This window comes from Eretmochelys imbricata, chromosome 9 (assembly GCF_965152235.1).
Source record: "Eretmochelys imbricata isolate rEreImb1 chromosome 9, rEreImb1.hap1, whole genome shotgun sequence".
Taxonomy (NCBI): Eukaryota; Metazoa; Chordata; order Testudines; family Cheloniidae; genus Eretmochelys; species Eretmochelys imbricata.
Genome location: NC_135580.1, coordinates 87894736 through 87918091, shown reverse-complemented (window position 1 = coordinate 87918091; position 23356 = coordinate 87894736). Strand labels below are relative to the sequence as shown.

Here is a 23356-nt window from a genome sequence, read left to right as displayed (position 1 = left end):
CTCCCAGTTAATGGCATGCCTGGACCCTGCCAAAGTCATGGCAGACCCCTGTGTCCCTCCTGCCAACATGCAGACAGATGGACAAAAAGTATGACATGCCAGCGAAGGACACATAATTTCCCTTTTCCCACTTGCCTCCTGATTCCATCGTTGTGGATGTGGTTAATTCTAGGGGCTGCCAGACCCAGTTTAAATCCACCCCGTATGTCTGGTTGGGAAGTGTCTGGACCTGTTTGGCAAAAAGGCATATTCATCAGCCGCCCTCCAGTTCTGTGTAACAAATTACCAGGCTTTGCTGCCAGAATAGGACTACTAGAATGATATGAAACTCAGTTCCTTTGTTGAACAGCTTCTGGACTTCCATAAAGACAAATTCAGGTCCATAATCGAGGTGTGGCTAAAACATTCCTCCAGTCTGCATTAGATGTGGCCAACATGGCGCTGCATTCAATTTCCATGGCCATTGTTTTGTTATTAGATGGGCTTCGTGGCTGCATTTGTCCGGCTTCCCTAAAGAGGTTCCAACCATGGTGGAGGACCTTCCTTTTGAGGAGGATGAAGTTATTTTCCAAAAAGACCAACTCGTCTCTTCACGTATGGAAGGATTTGTGGGCAACCCTTCGATCTGTAGGGACATCCATTTCTCCTCCTCTTTCCCCACTTCCCCTCTCCCATGCCCTTCCCTGTCCCTTTTCAGGGAACCTTTTCACACGAGTCTACTATATCAGGAGGTAAACCATCTGCTCAGCATAGGAGCTATAGAACCTGTGCCTGTATATATGAGGCAAAGGCTTCTGCTCTTGCTACTTCCTGATACCAAAGTATCATACTGGACCTCAGAGCACATCAAAGTGCAGAAATTCAAGATGGTCACCCTAATGATCATTCCAGCCTTAGAGGAAGGAGATTGATTCTCGGCCCTTGACCTTCATGACTCATATTTCCACATTTCTATCATACCGAGTCACAGGCATTACCTCAGATTCATGCTGAGCCAGGACCAGTACACAGTACTGCCTTTCGGACTCTCATTGGCCTCCAAGGTATTCTCCAAGGCCCTTTCTGTAGTGGCAGCCCACTTACGCTCTCAAGGCATCATGATTTATCCTTACCTGGACAATTTCCTTCTCAGGGCATGGTCCTTCACAGAGGCCCAACAAGTCACTCAGGCCACATGGAGCCTGCTTCTGAATCTGGGCCTACAGATCAATGAACAAAAATCTACCTAAACATGGGTACAGAGGCTTGAGTTCATAGGAGCTGACCTCAACTCCATTCAGGTGAAGGCATTCCTCTTACATCACCGATTTTTCAGTCTATCCGTGTTGATAGACACAGTACAATCTAGCCCACAAATTTCGGCCAGACATTGCTTCCAGCTTCTGGGACACATGTCTGTGGGCACATCAGTTATTGCTCATGCCAAATTATGCATGAGGTGCTACCAAGTATGGTTCAGTTCACAGGCAGAACAGAGACAACATAAGCAAACTTCTGTCAATGCACACCAGGATCAAACAATCCTTGGACTGGCGGAAGGACCCAGTAAACATCAGTACAGGAATCCCGTTTGCTCACACTTCCCCTTCTCTACTCCTGGCCACTGATGTATCCCTCATAGGATGGGGTGTGCATCTCAGTGGTCACGCAATACAGTGGTCGCACGCAAATGGTCTCCAGGAGAGACATGCCTCTACACCAACCTGCTAGAACTCAGAATGGTCAGGAATGCGTGCGTTCACTTCCTGCCGCTGATCAAAGACACACACACACACAAGGATCATGACAGACAACAAGGCCTGCATGTATTACATAAACAGACATGGAGGTGTCAGGTCTCATTCCCTGCATGTAGAGGCAATAAAACTATAGAACTAATGTATCTCCCATAATGTCCTAATATCAGCCGCCTGCCTACTAGGAATACAGAACACGACAGTCTCAGCCGCAGATTCCCACACGGCTCAGAATGGGAGGTAGTCGGTGATACTCCATGACATATTCGACAATGGGCGACACCAGTAATAGACCTGTTTGCTACTTACCAGAACAAGAAACATCCACAGTACTGCTCCAGGGCCAGGATCAGATGACACTTCATGGGAGACACTCTCCTCCTCCTTTGGGACACGGGCCTTCTTTATACCTTTCCCCCATTCCCTCTATTACTGAAGGTCTTGTTGAAAATCAGTGAGAAAGCAAACTTCATACTGATTGCTCCCACCTGGCCCAGGCAGATGTGGTACCCTTACCTGTCACAGCTGGCATGTTCACTGATGAATCTCCCAATCACTGCTTACATCTTGTCGCAGAACGAGACGCGCACTCTTCATCCCAATCTGTGGATTCTACAACTCAAAGCCTGGCTCCTTCATGGTTCCAGCACAAAGAGACATCTTGCTCTGAGGAAGTACAAGAGATGCCATTACACAGTAGGAAGGGAGCTACTTGTCATACATACCTTCACAAATGGAAGATGTTCCAGATTTGGTGCCAGCCCAAGGGTGCATCACTCCTACTGCAGCCATCCTTCCGGTAGCCTTAGGCTACCTGTTGACTTTAAAGAAATCTGGACTCTCTTAGTTCTCTGAAGGTTCATCCGGCAGCAGTTGTAACCTTCCACTAGCAGGTGGAAGGATACTCAATCTTCTCTCACCTCACTATGAAGAGATTTCTTAAAGCCATAGCAAACCTCTTCCCACAACCCAGGCTTCCACTCCCCAATGGGATCTTAACCTAGTGTTAAAAGGACTGTTTGTACCACCATTTGAACCCATGGCGAGTTGTTCAGTAACTGACCTTTACGTGAAGAGGATGTTCCTCATCGCCGTCACCTCTGCAAGAAGAATAGGAGAGAGAGCAGCTTTGATGGCACATCCTTCTTTTACTGTGTTCTTTCCTGATAAGGTCACGTTTAGATCACATCCAGAGTTCACTCCCAAGGTGACTTCTGCATTTCACATGAATCAGCTTATTCAGTTTCCAATTTTTTATCCCAGACCTCATGAGGAGAATAGGGAAGCCATCCTCTATACGCTCGACATGAGAAGAGCTTTGGCCTTCTATTTGAACAGGACAGGAACTTTCAGGAAATCTCCAAGACTTTTCCTCTCCGCTATACCTTTTGACCTATCTGCAGCCATCTCAGCTCAGAGACTCTGTAAGTGGGTTTCCAGCTGTATTAGATTCTGTTACCAATTGCATAATATAGCACCCCTATCTTCATTACGCACGCATTCTTCGAGGTTGGTCTCCTTATCCATTGCCTTCTCCAAGAGTATCTTTGTATCCGAAATCTACAAAGCAGCTGCCTGGACATCTGCACATACCTTTGCAGAAAACTGTGCCATCCTGGGGAATTCGTCTGCAGATGCCAAATTCAGTGCCGCAGTACTAACCTCTGTATCAGACTCGACTCCAAAGTCCCGGCCTCCAGTGGTGGTTACTTCTCGGGAATCACCTAGAGTGGAGCACCCATAGGTACACAGTGTTGAAGAACCATCATTATTGTACAAGGTGAGTAACTTTTTTTTAGATGCGCAAACCCTGAATATTGTTGTAATTGTATTGATAGTAATTCTAGTTAAAATTTTGATAACTTTGATTACAAAGCTACTCAAGATAGTTAATTCTTCGCAGTCCCCTTTGGACTTACAAAGGGATCTCATAAGTGGGTGACAGGGAAACAAAATGGTGGATGAAATTCAGTGTTGATAAATGCAAAGTAATGACTGTTGGAAAACATAACACCAACTATACATATTCTGTGATGGGGTCTAAATTAACTGTTACCACTCAAGAAAGAGATCTTGGGGTCATTGTGGGTAGTTCTCTGAAAACATCTATTCAATGTGAAGCGGCAGTCAAAAAGGCTGCTAATGTTGGGAATCATTAAGAAAGGGATAAATAATAGAGAGAAAATAGCCTATTTTCTCTATATAAATCCATGGTACGGCCACATCTTGAATACTGTGTGCAGATCTAGTCACCCCATCTCAAAAAAGATCTGTTGGAATTAGAGAAGGTACAGAAAAGGGCAACAAAAATGATTTAGGAGTATGGAACAGCTTCCATATGAGGAGAGATTAAAAAGTGAGACTTTTCAGCTTGGAAAAGAGACTACTAAGGGGGGATATGATCAAGGTCTGTAAAATCACGAATGGTGTGGAGAAAGTAAATAAGGAAGTGTTATTTACTCCTTTGCATAACATAAAAACTAGGGGTCACCAAATGAAGTTAATAGGCAGCAGGTTTAAAACAAAAAGAAGTTTTTATTCACACAACACATAGTCAACCTGTGAAACTCTTTGCCAGAGAATGTTGTGAAAGCCAAGACTATAACAGGGTTCAGAAAAGAACTAGATAAGTTCCTGGAGGATAGGTCCATCAGTGCAGGATGGGCAGAGATGGTGTTCCTTGTCTCTATTTGCCAGAAGCTGGGAATGGGTGATTGGGGATGGATGACTTGATGATTAACTGTTCTGTTCATTCCCTCTGAAGCACCTGGCATTGGCCACTGTCAAAAGACAGGATACTGGTCTGACCCATCTGACCGTTCTTATGTTCTTACATTTGTAGTGATTTGAAAGTTGCTTTTGATTTGATTGCAGACCTGTAAAAAAGGGAAAAAAGGCCCAGGAGAAAAGGGGAAAGGTGCAAACGGAGGAGGGAAACCTGCTGGTCCAAACCGGATGAATGGACATCACCAACAGAATGGTGTGGAAAACATGATGCTATTTGAGGTTGTTAAAATGGGCAAGAGTGCTATGCAGGTAAGATCTGAGTCTCTTTAGGGCTTAAAGGGATGCTCAACTTTAAATTTGGCTGAAAATTTAGTAAAAACAAGTATTTATAAAAATTAAACCCACCACAGGTTTTCCCCCAATTTTTAAACAAATTTTAAAGGCAAGCTCTTTAAACAAATATTCCCCTACGGTGTTTGAAACCCAAGTTTTGCATCACTAAGAACCTAAATGTGAAGCTGACCTATTGAATTCGTTTTAATTGAGAAATGAAAACTAATGTGTAAATACTGACATAAAATGAAAAGACTTTTAACAATATAATTTCTCAAATATAGGATGTTTTCATTTGTTTACATATGATTTTTAACTTATCCCTTTAAGTAGCTTGAATGACTAAATAGTCAGATATAGGTCATGATTATAGTTATCAATGGCACATAATAACAATAAAGCTGCAATATAAAGTATGTAGGGGTGACCAGTATTTAGCTTAAATCCTCCTTACTTTAGCTTTTTAGCAAACATTTAACAGGAAGGATTTTGTGACCATTTAATAACTAAGGGTAACATGGGATTTCTTCTTAAAATGGGCAAGAATAAAATTCCTGATATTGAGTAAAGTTGCTATCACTAAAGGTCTGTCAATTTCTGCCACAAATTAGTGCAACAGAAGTTATCTATTGCAGATCTGTATCACATGAGCAGGAGCTGGATTGGATTCTCGCCAGGAAATTTGAGGCTCATTAATTTTTTTGATCAGGCACTTCTCTACTTCCCCTTACTAATAGGATTGCAGGGCCTTTGCACTAAATTCTGTCAGCTGGAGGAAGCACAATATTTATATGCTTTTTGGTCAGTTGCACACACTTAATGGTCAGTTTTGTGCTTGTATATATTTACAGAGTAAAGCAGACATCCATTTCTTGAAGGAAAGTATTGTAATAGTAAAGGATGATTCAAAACTTTTACTTGGTATCAGTCAGTAAATTTCAAGGCTCCCATTTTGCTAATGGGAGAAGAAAATCTCCATTTGTGTGTTCCTGTGAAGAGTTGAGAAATACAGTTCACTTCCTCATCAATTTGTTAAAAACTAATAAAGAGTTTTTGTTTTTTCTCTCTATCTCTTCCCCCTGCCTTCCCCCATGACCCAGTCTGTAGTGGATGACTGGATAGAGTCATACAAACATGACAGAGATATAGCGCTTCTTGACCTCATCAACTTCTTTATTCAGTGTTCAGGCTGCAAAGGTAAGATGTATATTTTGGAAACATGTTAAGTTAAAATACTTCCCTAGCTATCCTAAATCCACTTTGTTTTAGATAATTGCCTGCCAAATCTCTCTTCAGTAGTCTTTGCTATTATGCTGATAGTGTAGTGAGTGCCTTCTCACTCTGAGGGCTAGTCTATACTCGGCAGTTGTACTGCATTAATTATACTGGTATAGTTAAAACTGTAGAATCCTCCTAGACTGGGTGCAGGTATGCCAGTATAAAAGTACTTTATATCAATATAGCTATTCTGTACAGAAAAGGGAATAACTACACTGATATAATTCATTTTATAGCATAAAACATAAACATACCCTTTGTCACCAAAGGCATCACACCACATCAGACCTCCGGGTGAGGATTGTGGAGATTGGTTCATTCTTGACCTTGTCATTGCTGTGTCTTAGTTGGCTGGAGAGAATCCTAAAGATGCAGTGATTCCTCTCATTCAGAACTCTGAGCAACCTATCTCTACAGTAGTTCTAGTCCTTCCTGCCTTAAAATTTGAATTATAAATTTCCAGCCTTTAAAGTTTGATTTTTGGTTTATTTTTGCCTTTGGGTTTTTGGAGGGAGGGAGGGTAGATGAAAAGAAAGATATAAGATGTCATGTTATTCCTCATTCAAATACCCCTTGTTTCATTTTGAGTTGAACTTGTCACCTTAAAATATCTTATCCTTAGTGATTATCTCTCATTTGCTTTGTTTTGCAGAATATTATGTAACTTTGTAAAATGATTGTATTCAAATGTATCAAACTGAATTTCTCAATAATAATTGCGTCTGTACTTCTAGAAATGGGAGCCAGCCAATCCATGTTTTTAGACTAAAAACTTGATGTACTCCTAAAATTTTTTACAATTTGAAGGGGAATGTATAAATCTTATAAATTAAATTTGTATATATAATGTTCCCCAAAATATATGCGGGTGCTTCTGCTGTTTAACATCAATAGATACATTAGAAGTGCTCCAAAATGTACAGACAATGAATATGTTTGATTAAATCATATATTTGTCTTTCTGTATAATTGTATTTTATATGAAAAACTTCAGATGTTAAAAGTCTATAAATTGACAGTTGTCTGTTTAACTTTTTTCAGATGCTAGCTAATCTGTTATGCCTCTTTTATATCTACAGTATTAATAATCTAATGTCTGAATTGTAGGAGTTGTTACAGCAGAGATGTTTCGACATATGCAGAATTCTGAAATAATCCGAAAAATGACTGAAGAATTTGATGAGGTAACTGTTTTAACGCAAACGAGTTCTGAGAATTTCCTACAATCTAATGATTTTGAAATTCACTTATTTAGATAGCTGGATGATAATGCTCCCAGTAATAAATTTCTAAACTATAAAATATATTAATAACATGGGGAAAAAGTTGACATTAGAAAAATTACCATATTTGACAAGACTTTATAACCAGTTAGTAACTCATCCCATGACTAAAAATCTCAAATAATGCATCATTTCATCATGAAATCAAATGGAGAGTTTTATTGCATACAGTGATGTGGATTTTTAAGTTACATTTGAATTCAGTCTGAGTATGAGAAATTTAAAAATTTTTTTAAAAAGAAAGTTAGCAGGATATTTGATTGCAGTTCCCATTTTTAAAAAACTGAATATTTTAAAGTGTCAGCATAAGAAGAGAGTTAGTGAAAGGAGTGGCTGAGCCTGATATCATTTTAAAAAGAAAGCTTTTTCAATAGCATCAACAGTTTTTAAAGGGAACGTCCAACTTCATCTGCTTCCAGGTTACTTTTTAAATTAATTTTTTATTTGTAAATGATTTACAGCTTATGTATATCACCAAATACTGCACATTTCACAGGCTGTCCATAAAATTATGTAATTACACAACTTGTCAAAACTGCAAAATCAGACAATATGACATAGTTATAATATTAGAGAGACAAGGTGGGTGAAGTAATGTCTTTTATTGGGCCAACTTCTGTTGGTGAGAGAGCCAAGCTTTTGAGCTGCACGGAGCTCTTCTTCAGGTCTGGGATAGGTACTTCTAGCATCACAGCAAAGTGCAAGGTGGAACAGATTGTTTAGCATAAGTAGTTAGCACATGTAAGGGAATGTTGTCTGTGGGGAGCTTGTTTCTGATGAACCCCAGCTTCTAGCTTTCAAACAACTACCCAACCTCTCCGAGCTGCTCATCAAAGGCAAGCTCCCCACAGACCAGGACACCAACTCAAAGTGGCACCAGACCCTGCCAGAACAACAGATGCAAAACCTGCAGATGTATCTCCATTGCTATCAACATCCCCCACAACATCTCTCAAGAGCCATCTATCCTACACATACCTATCGCATGTGGTGTACCTCATTTAATGCATTAAGTGCTTCAATAATAACTATGTGGTGAAACCATAATCACTACACTCTCGAATAAAGAGAAAAGGAGTACTTGTGGCACCTTAGAGACTAACAAATTTATTAGAGCATAAGCTTTCGTGAGCTTCAGCTCAGTTCATTGATGCATACTCTTGAATGAACTCACAAGTAAATGATAAAAGACAAAAACACCACATCACCTGTGGGTGAACATCTTTCACAAAGTGATCACTCTCTTTCTGACCTATCTGTCTTCATCCTCAAAGGGAACCTGCCCAACACTTTCAAAAGACAAGCCTGGGAACTTATATTCATAACTTTGCTAGACATTAAAAATAATGGACTGAACAGAGACACTGGATTCATGCTTATTACAACAATCTGTAACGCACTAACCCTCTTTTTGCCCTATGATTGCAGAGGTGTTAGTGGTCCACTGTGCCTTGAATGGTCCCTTACAATATGTGCTAACTACTTAACGCTATACAATCTGGTGCACCTTGTGTTTTGCTGTGATGCTTGGCATACCTTTCCCAGACCTCAAGAAGAGCTCTGTGTGGCTCAAAAGCTTGTCTCTCTCACCAGCAGAAGTTGGTCTGAGGAAGATACTACCCTCACGCACCTTATCTCTTTAATATCCCAGGACCAACATGGCTACAACTGCACTGTATAGATATAACATGTTAGGGTAGGGGTAACAATAAAAGAACGCCCACACAAATAGGCAGAAAAGGGGACGGGGGAGAGGCAGGAAGAGGGAGGAAAAAAAGAGAGATCAGGTGGAATGGAAGTCTGGCATTATTGGGTTATTTTAGCATTCTTTATCCAAATGTATCAGGAAACAGAATCCACATTTTTTTGCATTTGTATAATTGGTGTCTACGTCTTCCTTTTGCTACTATCTCAGACAGGTCCAAGTACTGCTGCTCTATTCTGGACATAAGCAATCTATTCCATGTGCTTGGTAATTATTTTCGCCATTGGTGGCATAGTTAAACCCAGTGTAGCAGGTTCATAATTTAGGATATACTGATTACTTGAAATGTTCACTAAATCTTTTAAAGGGTAAACTAGGAACTTAAAAGCTACTCCCAGTTTTCATTTCAGCATGATTATAAATTCTGTTAGAAAGAAGGTTGATCTTTCACACACAATCAAATGATAAAATGGGTTTTATGTGACTATTTAACAGTGCAGACTTCCAGTACCTATAATATTAATGCACAGAAGCTTTACTTATAATAGTGTTTAGTTCGTAACTGAATCAAGGAAATTCATAATGAAGGCAGTAATACCTGACGAGACTTGATGTCATTTTGTTGGTTTGTTGCAGCCTGGAGGCAAATGCAAAGCAAAAACTGAAAACTTGTTTGTGATAAATAATACACCCCAAATTAATACAGTGAAAGTTTTCTGTACAAAACTAGTTACGTCCAGTTTTAAAAATCTTGTTTAATTCCCACTGTATTCTGTTATCTTCCTCTGTTCAGCATTATTCTGTGATGACATAGTTATGAAAGCAGTCTACTGAAATGTGGAATTAGTTCTTAAGGTCTGTCTTCGTCTTGCATGTGATAAACTTTTCAAAAAAAATTCTTATTTTATCTTTTTATTTTATTTTTATTATCTTGCACCTTTTTGTCTTTGCAACATCCACACACACGACTGACTTGAGCTTTGTAAGTTGGGTACATGTTTCAGCAGACTTATTAGTTGTTGCATCATAGAATGATACCTTTTGCAATATCAGAATGGAGTGGAGTTGATCAGTAGGACTTCCTAAGATCTAAAGGGATTTTTTTAAGTAAGTTTAAATGCCGTTCAGTCATTCAACAAGTATTGATAAAATTATTTTGCCTTCCTCTTTTTATATAATTTTAAGAGGAAAAAGTGTGGTGTTAGTCTGAGACGTTCATTGCTAAGAAATCAAAATAAGTAATCACTGACTTGATTGATTAGATTGTAACTTTGAGAAACAAGTGTTGTAGGATGGCTAAAAATCTTTCAGACAACCACCCATTAACCCAACTAAACAGCATTCTTCATGATGTTGGCTCTGTATAGCCAGGCTATAGGAATAGCACACCTGGCAGTGTAGCTGTGGAACCATTGTAAACATTTGGGGGCACGTGTGTATGTCCCTTGAGCAAGCCCTGCATTCTACTTACCAAGAGTACAAATATCATATTACCTCTAATATCTCTTCGCCAGCTGCTAATATCCTAAGGCTTTTGATGGAGAGATAACAGATGATTCCATTCTGTTTTCTGTGAAAAGCCCATGCTATTTCCACACTGGAACCATGAGGTCAGCTCCAGAGGAGTTTTCTCCAGAGCCTTCATTCCTTGGTTACATGCAGATATATTACTGGTGTTTTGGATGTTTCTGTTGCATAACAAGTTAGTGGTGGTGTTGATTCTGGGGGTACTGTTGAGGGAATTCTGGGGAATTCTTGAGCGAATTTTTTAGGTTTTGGTGCATAATTTCCTTGAGTAAAATCAGCAAAGATTGCACTCCCAAGATTGCACTCCCAATCAACATGGCCTTGTTGGACCCAGTCAAGGTGATCTAGCAGACCCCAGCATCAATATCACCTATCTGCTAATGAGCAGACAAGAAGTACTATGTCCACGCTAAGGACATGGAATTCCTATTTTCTCGCCCTATTCTGAACTCCCTCGTAGTCAATGCAGTGCAGGAGAAAGGATGACAATGCATTCCAGAACAGCCCTTTTTGACGGGGACCGGAAGAGGCTAGACCTCTTCGGTCACAAAGTATATTCTTTAGCCACCCTCCAGTTCCAAATGACTAATTATGAGGGTCTCCTAGCCAAATATAACCATGTGAACGATTCCAAGTATCGTAAGTTCAGTCAACATCTCCCAGAAGAAAAAACAGAACAGTTCTGAGCACTGGTGGCAGAAGGACAATTTCTGGCCTGTACAATGCTATAAGCCTTTCTGGATGCTGAGGACACTGCGACCTGCTCCATTGCAACATTTGTGGTGATGAAATGAGCCTCATGGCTCCATCTCTCAGGATTCCTCAGGGAGGTGCACAGCACTGTGGAAGTTCTACCCTTCGAAGGATCTAAACTCCTTGCTGTGCACACTGATGAGTCTCTACATCCTTTATACCTCTACACCAGCGCTGCAGGGAAGACAGGGTAGATATCAACCTGCCTCAAGATCTTGACCTCCACATTTCATCCCTCAACAGCATTATGATACACAATGCAGGCGACAGAGACCACCTCCCAAGTGCAGACGGTCATAGGCACAAGCGACTATGCCCCACCCATCCACCTCCCAACAACAATTTTGAACATTTGGTTGAGGCCCCGAGATGCCTCTCTCTGCTCCATTTGCTGCAATCATCTCCAGTAATCCATGAGTTTGGTGACCGTTTGACCCTGTTCTACCCATCGTGGCGACAAATCACCTCCAACGAGTGGGTCTTGGAAATTGCCAGCAAGGGGTATTCTGCTCTGTTCCTCTCTCCCTCTCCTTCTTCATGGACCCTTCTCACGAACACCACCTTCGAGAAGAAATAAACCACTGTGACTGGAAGCCATAGAACTGATCTTATTCCAACAGAGAGGGAAAAGATTTTATTCCCACTGTTTTCTGATCTAGAAGAAATCTGTCGGGTGTAGACCTATCCTAGACTCAAGGAACCTCAACAAGTTGGTCAAACTACAACGCTTCAAGATGGTCACACTGTCAGCACTAGCATAGGGGAGCTGGTTCTCGGCCCTCAACTTCCAAGATGCATACTTCCATATCGCCATATACACTCCCACAGGCAGGTCCTCAGATTTGTTCTGTAGTCTGACCGTTATCGATAATAGGTACTACCTTTGACCTCTCTGCAGCACCTAGGGTATTTTCTAAGGTCCTCTCAGTGGTGGCGGCACACCTGTGCAAACAAGGGATTGCAATATTCTCATACCTAGACAACTACCTCCTCAATGATTGAAGCCATAAGAAAAACGATGGACTTTTTCTCAGCCCTCGGCCTCCAGATAAACATACAAAAATTGATACTGATGCCAGTATAGCATCAGGAATTTATTGGGGGGCACAAATGGATGTTATAAAGCAATGATTCTCAACAAGGGGTACATGTATCCCTGGGGGTATGCAGAGATCTTCTAGGAGTACATCAACTATTTGCCTAGTTTTACAACAGGCTATGCTAAAAAGCACTAGCGAAGTCAGTACAAACTAAAATTTCATAAAGACAATGACTGGTTTATACTGCTCTGTTTGCTATACACTGAAATGTAATCCAATTGATTTTATAAGTATATAGTAAAAATGAGAAAGTAAGCAGTTTTTCAGTAATAGTGTGCTGTGACACTTTTGTATTTTTATGTTTGATTTTGTAAGCAACTAGTTTTTAAATGAGTTGTAACTTGAGGGTACGCAAGACCAAACTAACTCCTGAAAGCTGTACAATAATCCAAAAAGGTTGAGAGCCACTGCTATGAAGGCCAGAGCCTTTCTCCCAGGTCACAGATTTTCTGCAATAGGCAGTGACATCTCCACTTTGAGAACCAGCCCATGGATCTCCACCAGGACTTGTCTCCAGCTACTCGGTGATATGGCTGTGGCATTCGTTGGGAAATGCCCCAGATTACATTTGAGCTGGCTGCAGGGATGGGTACATACCTCACCGACACAGCCTAAACAAACTGTTCTTGATAACAATCAAGATCAAGGACTCATTAGACTGATGATGCAACCCTCAAATGTCGGCATGTCTCCCCTTCCTCTAACTACCTCTGTCCTTGATACTGACGACCGACGCCTCATTACTTGGTTGGGGAGCACATCTATAGATTCACATGGTACAGGCAAGTGATCCTCCTCAGAATCCATGTTGCTCATCAACCTCCTAGAATTAAATGCAGTCCACAATGCGCGCCGACATTTTCTACCAATAATCAGACAAAGGACCCTAAAAGTAATGGCAAACAACATTGCCTGCATGTTTTACATCAGCAGATGGGTGAGCGAAGTTCCAATCCCTATAGGGTACTGAAGCTCTGAAATTGCGGAATTGCTGTATGCAACGTGGCATCAACATCTCTGCCATGTATCTACCTGGACATCTAAGCACCACAGTAGACTCACTGAGCAGGAGATTCTCACAAGAACCCTACAACATATATTCAATTGCTGGGGGATTCCTGAACATAGATCTGTTCACCACTCCCCAAAATGGTAAATGCCCACAATTTTGCTCAAGGGCAAGTCTAGGTCACCAATTGTTGGGGTCACCTTCCTCATTACGTGGATGCACCCCATCTCTACACTTTCCAGCCCTTTCCCCTACTATTCAGAGTGCTCCACAAGATACAAGTGGAACGAGCCAGGGTCATCCTCATAGCCCCCACATGGCCACAACAGGTATATCTTTACCTCTTGTGCATGGTGGTCTGTCCATCAATCACCATGCAGTCGACTCCACACCACCTCTCCCAGGAGACAAGCCAGGTTTTCCATCCGAATCTAGAACTTCTCCATCCGAAGGGTTGGCTCCTTCATGGTTCCAGGATCCAGAGAAAACCTGTTCGGAAGGAGTAAAAGAAATTCTTTTAAATAACAGATGCCCAACCAATCGATATATGTACCTATGGAATTGGAAAAGGTACAAAAATATCCTATCAATTACCACTCCTTTACCACTGTAATCATTCTGGATTACATCCTGGAACTCAAGAGATCGGGGCTATTCACAATCTCTGTTCTGGCCGCCATTACTGCATTCCACTCCCAGATAGAGGGTCAGATGGTATTTAGCCACCCAATGACAAAAAGATTCCTTAAAGGAATCCAAAACCTTTACACTGAAGTAGGAGACCCCACCCCACCGTGGGATCTCAGACTCATTCTACGCTGTATCACCAGCCCCTGTTTGAACCACAGGCAAGCTACTCCTACATGCTCCTATCCATGAAAATTGCAATTCTTGTGGCGATTACATCCGCCTGACCTACGTAGAAGACATAGGTTCCCTCATGGTATCCCCCCCGCCATACTCCAAGCTTCTATGTAGATTAGGTCACATTACGTCCTCACTCAAAATTCTTACACACAGTACTGTCCTCTTTCCATCTAAACCAACTATCTAAACTTTCCTTCTTTCTTTTCCAAGCCACGTGGCAACCAGCACAAAGCCTCGCTACGTACCTTAGATGTCAGACAGGCACTAGCCTTCTACCTTGACAGAACCAAATCGTTCATTCACCACTTTTATTCCTCTAAATTGCCGAAAGATCAAAGGGTTTGGCCATATTCAAACAATGTCTTTCTAAATGGATCTTGAGTGCATCTACCTCTGCTACCAACACCACAATCTTCAGCCCGCATCTCGTGCTCGCATTCACTCCACTCAATCGCTCTCCACATTGATAGTTTTTCTGAATAACATGCCGATTACTGCCAGTTGTGAAGGCAGCCACTTGGGTGTCCATGGACACCTTCAGTCATCTTTACACAATCACCCGTGACACAGCATCAGATGCACTACCAAGACATACAGTCCTATCCTCCTGAGTAGCAATCACTCCGAAACCCTAACCTTCCAACTAGGGGTACTGCTCTACAGTGACCTACTGTGGAGTATCTCTAGGAGCACTACTCGAAGAAGAGAAGGCTACTCACCCTGTACAGTAACTGAGGTTCTTTGAGATGTTTGTTCTTATGGGTGCTCCATTACCCACCCTCCTCCCCTCTGCTTCGGAGTTCATACATTGACTCTGCAGTAGAGAAGGAACTGAGGGCATTTGGACCACACAGCACTATATAGACGTTGCTGCACAGGGTGAGTACCTTGTCTAATTGGATTATACATTGTGTCCAAGTCTGTTACGACCAGATTGGAATTATATTACCATAGAGATTGGGAAAATATCTTAGATAATCATTAGCTACCGTTTAAGGAGCATATCTTCATAAAATCTATCACACTGATACCTGGGGTTATACGATCACAAAGCAATGCTCTCTGGTGCTTGGAGTTAAGTCTGGAAGTTGTTTCAGGACAGTGGTTTAATCACTTTTTAATTAAGTACACTTTAACTTTCCTTAGGAAATATGCTGCTGCTAGTTAGTCTCTTGAAATGGGGATCTGCAGAAGCAATTAATGAAAGAAAAAGTAAATCACTTACCAGTTTTACTTGTTTTATCTTTTACATATGCACACTGGTCTCTCCCTTCTCCCTTCACTTTTAGATTTTTTTTTTAGAGGCAGAAATAAAGTAGATACTAGTTATTTTTGAGGGGTAATAGTTTAGCATTTTACAGTTACTGGTTTTGTAATGTTCTAATAGTTCCTTGGCTCATGAGCTTGGTGTATAACTCTGTGATTACATGGCCCTTCTGTTAATCTAGCTCTGGTTATACTAACTATTTTTGTTGTCTGGGGGGTTTTATTTTAGTTTTTTATGAAAAAAAATGGTCAGTGGAACGTTAGCTCAATATATTTATTTTTGTGCAAGGAATGTCGATAAATTCCACTAGATGAATGCTTGCTCTGTGCATAGCAAAATTGAATTGACAAGTAAATGTAAGTTTTTGGGCCAAATAGTGAGTTGTACCCGTTTACGCCGGCAGAGAACCAGGCTCTGTCTGGTTGAACAAACCTTTTTTTAATCCTTCAATTTATCTGTATTCTATACTGTTATATTCTAATCAACAATATAAAAATACGTAATTTTTTTATAGTTATAATGGTGGCTAATGTTTGAAGATATTTTTGTTTTTGTAGGATAGTGGAGATTATCCACTTACCATGGCTGGTCCTCAATGGAAGAAGTTCAAATCCAGTTTTTGTGAGTTCATTGGAGTATTGGTCCGACAGTGTCAATATAGTATCATATATGACGAATATATGATGGATACAGTCATTTCACTACTTACAGGACTATCGGACTCACAAGTCAGAGCATTTCGACACACTAGCACGCTGGCAGGTCAGCATCTTTTTATTTACTCAGCTTCTGTATACATTTTCTTTTCAGTTTTCAGTGTTATTGGAGAAGAGACTGTTTTTGTAAAACTTTTTGAATATTCGGTATTCAGCTCGGTATTCAGGAATATTTTGTTGCATTGGGTTTAGTCATTTCATTTTCTATTTAATTATTTAGTTTTGTATTCTGGATCAGTTTTTTTTAGTTCTAGTTTTTATAATTTTTTAAAGTAATTTTTAGTATTAAAATGTTCCCTGGAAAGAATTCTCTTGCTGCTCTGATTATCTATATTACTTACAGCATTTGTTGCTTTATATCAATGGATAAACGGAACTAATAAATAAAAATGAAGTATTTTAAAGTTAACCTTACAGATTTTGTATCTTTTAAAATGCTAACAATGTTCTCCTTTATCCTTGGCGAGTAAAAATGTTTTGTTACGACCCTAAACATCTCCCACTATCAGAATATAGCTTTTAAAATTGAATATCCTTGTCTTCTCACTGTTTTTACTTGCAGAAAAAGCTACTGTGCTTTAATTGAAGTCCTATCATAACATCAGTCTATGAATGCATTGTTTTCATTTAAAAGTTTAAAGAATTTTTAACCATAAATCAGCCACTGATAAAACATTTTAAATATTCTTGTGAAATAATCCATACTTCCTTTGGCATGTTTTTTGAATATATTTATTAAATTAAAATCTGTCCCTTGTGAAGACAGTGTAACAGTCTGTTAGTGTTTTGAATAAAACAACCTGATACTTCTGAGAAAGGGTTAATTGAGTTACGATGGCTTAAATGAAGGTGGCGTCTTACACCATGCAGATCGCAGGCAAGTGGGAGAGGCTTTCTAAAAAGAGGGCAGCTAGAAGTGGCCAAATCTGAGGAGGTTTAAGATGAATTTTATATTGTGATGGTGGTAAATTTGATCTCATTAAAACCAAATCCCAGGGACGAGTTTGGACTCTATTTTTGACCAAGTTGCTGATGGGAACTTTTGGAAGTTAAACTAACTAGTTCTTATTTGGAGGTAAACGTCACAATCTACTTTATTTGGTTATTCAGTCACTTGTATATTCAAGGCATATGGTAAGTGGAATAGAACACCATGACATAGCCCATTGGCTCCTGCTGTCAGATTGCTGCTGAGACACTGTCAAAGTATTTATGATAAAGAAGCAAAAACATAAACCTGTATTACTGTCCAGAGAAGACATTGTCACATCCTGTCACGTCCTTTTGCAGTTACTTTACTTGTATTGGTTTCAGAGTAGCAGCCATGTTAGTCTGTATCCGTAAAAAAAAAAGGAGTACTTATGGCACCTTAGAGACATCCGATGAAGTGAGCTGTAGCTCACGAAAGCTTATGCTCAGATAAATTTTTGTTAGTCTCTAAGGTGCCACAATTACTCCTTTTCTTTTTACTTGTATTATACTCTATCATTGATGTAAATTCAGTTACTTGGAGTCTAATCTTGCACTCTTTAAGTAATACTCCCACTGAAGTAAATGGGTGTAGGGTCTGAATAAATGCTGCAGGAATTATCCCATTTGTATGTTAATTTAGATCAGTGGTTTTCAACCTTTTTTTCATTTTCGGACCCCTAAAAAAATTTGAGCGGTGAGTGTGGACTCCTTTGGAAATCTTAAACATAGTCTGCGAACCACAGGTTGAAGACCACTGTTCTGTGGTAACAGCAACCTTTCACAGATCCTTTAGACATAGTTTGTGGACCCCGAGGAGTCCACGGACCACAGGTTGAAAGCCACTGATTTTAAATAGAGTAAAGTGATCATTTTAAATTATGGCCCTGATTCTGTAGCCCTTACTCCATATTAGTAGCTGCATACATGTCAGTGGAACTACTTTTGTAAAGTAAGTAGTAGGATCTGTATTATTGATACATGCACTCAGTTTGAAGTAGGAATAGCCAACAATCATGGTTTAGTTGGTCTGAAGTGATTCTAACATCTAAAAATAGCTGCAACCTCATGGGATTTCTCCATTCCTTAAAGGTCACAGAATGCCACGTTATTCAGACCTCAAAGTTCTTCCGCACCTCTTTGTGCTAAAGTTCCTCAACCTATTGCCCTCTGTAGCGGGGTGTTGCAGGGCCTTCTGCCCGTGCTGTGCTGACAAAGTCACTCAGAGATCCTGGAGTTCAGTAACCACTGGTGCCATTTATTGACAGGTTGTGCTCCCACCACCTTTTCAGCATACCCAGCTTGGGTTCTAGTGTCTGCACCCAGGAGGGAAGAGCTGTCACTCTGCTTCTACTCCCTTGCTCCTCCTCTCCCCCAGCTTCCTTCCTCCCAGCCTTTTATATAGCCCCAGTCTTTTGGTGTCTCCCATTCACCAATTAGGCACAGGTTTCCTCTAGCCAGCTCCAATTTACTTCCCTTAATGGGAGCTGGCGTGACAGAAGGCTGTCAGCAATTCTTCCCAGCACCCTGTCACACCCTCCTTCAGTGATATCTACTCAAACATTCTTACTCCCCTTCCTGCAGTGTTTACTTGTAATATACCATTTCATCCCCGACCTTTGTGTGTTTTGGCCCTGACATTATTACAAAAGTTATAGTGGGGCTAAATATATTGATAATCATTTCTGGTTTAGTGACTAGACATACTTGGTTATTTTCTGCTAAATGGAGAATAGTTTACCAAAGACAAATTTCATTTTTAAATTATATACTGCATTTTGGTCAAGTATTTGGTTTCTCGTTAGCTAATGCTGTTATGCTATTTCTGTAAATAAAATACAAGAATCCTAAAAGAAAGCTTTATTTTTTAAAGACACTGTGATTGTGGGGATGAGAAAAACCCAGTACAGTAACGACTCTGATTTTGGCACAGAAATTTTTAATGAATTTCACGGCAGAAGGGGGGGGGTGGGGGAGAAGGATAAGTCACAGAAGGGTCACCAAATAATGTAGTTCTTGCTACCTCAACATATACGAGCATATAATGGGGTAAGGCCCAGGAGCAGGGGTTGGAGAGGGAGCCCTCTCCACATTCTCCCTGCAGGGGTCTGTGACCTTGTGCACGGGGTTGGAGCACCACTGAGTTTTGGCCCATCTATCCTTCTGTCTCAAACTGTGGAGCGGCGGATGGTCCAAATCTGAGTGGCATTCTGACCTAGTGCATGGGGTCACAACGCCACTCAGTTTGGGGCCTAATCAAATGTGTTTTTACAGCCATTTCCAATATTGCACAGATTTTATTCATATTCATGATTTCTGTGACCTCCATGAGAAAATCATAGTCCTAACTTTCTGTGACTTCCTTTTGATAGAGAAATTCTAACTTGTTTTTTGGAGGTTGAGTGATTGAGCAGTGGACGGTATTAACTAATTTAATGGTGGAGTCCTCTTAATTTAATGTTTCCGAGGCAACACATTTTAACATTTATATATGATCGGCTAAATGAAATAAGGCTCTGTTACATAAGTGTATATGTTGCAGTTCAGAGATCACAATGATGGACTTAGTATGAAAAAGTAAATAGAATAAAATAAAACAGCTAATTATTGAGTAAAAATGTGAGGGCATTTTTTCCACAAGTTTGTCTTATCTGAGCTTTTTATGCATTACTTGTGTTGCTAACCAATTTGAATAAATAATACAGATCGAGTAATTTTTTATTTTTCTACGTTAGTTATCAGCAAAATTATGCTTTTATTTAAATAAGTCTGCAATTTTTATGGATGTCTTGAAGTTTAAAACAGATGTAGTGAAGATATTCACAACGCTTTAATATATGCAGCAATTGTATTTACAAGCGGTACTGGAGTATTTTACTTTAATATTTAATATAACTCATTTGTTTTCATCTTTGTTACAAAGGTAACTTTTAAAATCAGTTCTGACTTTTTACTTTTTTTGTAGCTATGAAGCTGATGACTGCTTTAGTGAATGTTGCATTAAATCTTAGCATTAACATGGACAATACACAACGGCAATATGAAGCAGAGCGAAATAAAATAATTGGAAAACGAGCTAATGATAGGCTGGAACTTTTGCTACAGAAGAGGAAGGAGGTTAGAGCAATTGTTAAATATTTCTAATTGCTGTGCATGATGGGATGAAGGAGAGAATTTTGATGAAATTATAGCAATTAATCTTGTATGAATCTGTTTTTGCAAAGGAATTTTTTTTTGCCATTTTGCTGCTGCTTTAAATTGCACAAAAGGTCAAATATTATTTTGCTAAACACTTAAATATGCTTGTGTTATAAAAGCTAGAAGGTCAGAAGACATACATGGGTTACATCACATTTAATCTCTTAGTTCAAATTGAGCTCAGCTAGGTAATGAACAAAATTTACCATCCACTGACTGGTCTTTTTAGTTGAGGGTAAAGAAGTAGGTTATCTCAATGTAATAAACAGATGCCCTTGTCACAATCACAAAAAACAATCTCAGCAGAAAGTCCCTTGAACTGTTTTCTTGTCCATAGAAGTTGTCCTGTCTGAAGTCAAAGTTGAGGTAAAGCTGTTAACTTAAGATGTCTCTATCATTTCCTTTCTGTACATAGGAAACTCTGCTAATTTACTGCTGTCGGCATAGCACTTTTCATGATTGCCATTTTAAACATTAAAAATGGCAATCTTCTCACCCATATGTTAAAAATGTTCTAGGTGATTAAAACAGAAAAATGTTTTAATTTTTCTTTTCACCCTGTATGTAGTTATTTACTAATTTTAGTTATTTTAGATTGAACAATGGAAATATACTATTAAATATTACTAGTAAGATGGTCTCATGTTTGTCTTCCAAAGAGCTTCCATTTGTGGCCCTGACCCTTTGAAGATTACGCATGTATACTCCTGTTCAATTCAGTGGGACTACTTGTGTTTACAAGATTAGGTCTTGAATAGACAGCACACAGGTTCCAAAAGGGAAAGGATGTAAGAATTGAGACTGCCCTGGCTTATTTTGCCCCATGTATGTTTGGTTTTTAGACTTTCTCTGTCAGCCTTTTATAGCTTTGATTAATTCATCTGTTTTCCTTCTGATTGTGTGTTTTGTAGCTTCTGCTCTAAATTTAAGCTCCTTGTCCTTGCCTTTATAGCTCTGCACATTTCTTCTCTTCTGTTCACCCAAGCTCCGCAGCTAACTGGGTCCTTCATTTGTGTTTTGCTGTTTTGTCTATGCTTTCTTCCACTTTATCTCTATATGTGGAAGCTGGACTGTTTTTTGCCTCCATCATTTCTAATATCCCACTCTTCCTTGAAATTTATTTCTTCAGCGGTCCCTCATTCAATTTCCCTTTTTTCCTCCAGTGAAGCAATAGGGAGAGGGTTAAAACAATGAACGCCAGATGTGGAGAAACAATACATTTAATTTAAATTGCTGTTTTCTCCAAACAAAATGATTAGACAAAAGGAATTTACTAAAGGTTAGAATGCCTTTGTAAGAGGGGAGGAAAACATTTGGCCTCTTTTCTAGTTGTCAACTTTATAGTTATTGACATGCTGTAATATTTAAAGTGTCTAAAATATTGAGGCATGATGCTGTAAACTGGCACTTACAGATATTCGCTGCAGAGTAGCCTGAACTGTCAAAACAATTTTGAATCAATTTTCTTTTTAGTAGAATCTGTCATGTAAGACTCAAATAGAATAATAAACTACAAAAATATGCATGTGGTGCACTTCCTCTAGTACCAAAATCATTTACAGTACTCACATTTTACGATAATCATTCGGTGATTATGTACTCTATTTGTTTTCAGCTTCAAGAAAATCAGGATGAAATAGAAAATATGATGAATGCAATATTTAAAGGTGTTTTTGTGCATAGATACCGGTAAGTGTACTTGTTCTGTAATTTGTAGCTTTGTAAACTTTTTTGGGTTTGTTGTAAATACTTTACCTTTCACCTTTACCTTTTTGTTTCCCCCTTGCAGAGATGCAATAGCTGAAATAAGAGCTATCTGTATTGAAGAGATCGGAATATGGATGAAAATGTATAGTGATGCCTTTCTTAATGACAGCTATTTAAAATATGTAGGTTGGACTATGCATGATAAGGTAAGCTGTGTGTTTGAACAGTTCTGTTTGTACCCACAAGTTATTTTTTGGGGAAAAATCAGCTTCCCTATTTTCAAATTGCTAGACTCAGAATTAGCATTTGAGCAGAGAGAAAACCAAAACCGATTAAAAAATTAATATATTCAGTCTGTGATCCTATTTATACTGAAACTAGTGGCTCAACTATTGAGGTCTAGTAGTACATTAGTGCAATATATATATATTCAACTCATCCAATTGTGTGTGAATAATATAGCACCATATCAGCCAAAATTTTCACAATTTCCATAAAGTTAAGCACATTCACTTACATTTTCAAAAATGAGCAGTGATTGTGGATGCTTTCATTTAAGTGTCCAACTTGACATCTCTAAAAGGGCCTGATTTTCAGAGGGTTGGTTCCACACACTTTATAAAAATTGGGTCACTTTAAGGCATCTCAAGTTGGACACCCTAAAATTGCTAGTCACTTTTGGAAACTGTAGGTCTCAATTTATGTGACTAAATATGGATTCAAGTGGCCTAATTTTTCAGAGGTGTTGAACACCCTCAACTCCTGTTGAAGTCTGGGAATGGTAGGTACTTAGTACCTCATATGTGGGTGTAGGTGCCTAACTTAGGTACCCAAGTTTCAACATTTTGATCATGGTATATGGAATTTGTATACTCATAGTCCTATTGTAAAATAGGGAATGTAGATATGAGTGTTAGTTTAAACATTTTCTTAGTTTTTGGTTTATAGTATAAATACTACATCAGTGCAGTTTAGTTTTTAAATAATTAATCTTGTTGTTTTTAAAAGAAAAAACTTTCCTGTCATATAAGAACTAATTGAGTTCATAATATCTGTGAATCTATTATTTTATTTCACAACATGGATTAAAATTGTACAAATTTCTTATGAATTTATTTTTTAAAGTTTGATCAGGTAAACAATAAGAGATTTTATTGGAGTCATTCTCATCACATATGTTT

At 39.3% G+C, this 23356-nt stretch overlaps 1 protein-coding gene across 1 annotated transcript in view; it reads left to right on the top strand.

Moving 5' to 3' along the window:
* Positions 1–23356, top strand: part of STAG2 (STAG2 cohesin complex component) — a 183447-nt gene that overhangs the window by 78087 nt on the left and 82004 nt on the right. Inside the window, exons 4-10 of the mRNA XM_077826345.1 lie at positions 4611–4772; positions 5897–5993; positions 7182–7258; positions 16143–16347; positions 20236–20387; positions 22084–22157; positions 22258–22381. Coding sequence (XP_077682471.1) covers positions 4611–4772; positions 5897–5993; positions 7182–7258; positions 16143–16347; positions 20236–20387; positions 22084–22157; positions 22258–22381 — 891 coding nt within the window. The remainder of the gene's footprint in view (positions 1–4610; positions 4773–5896; positions 5994–7181; positions 7259–16142; positions 16348–20235; positions 20388–22083; positions 22158–22257; positions 22382–23356) is intronic.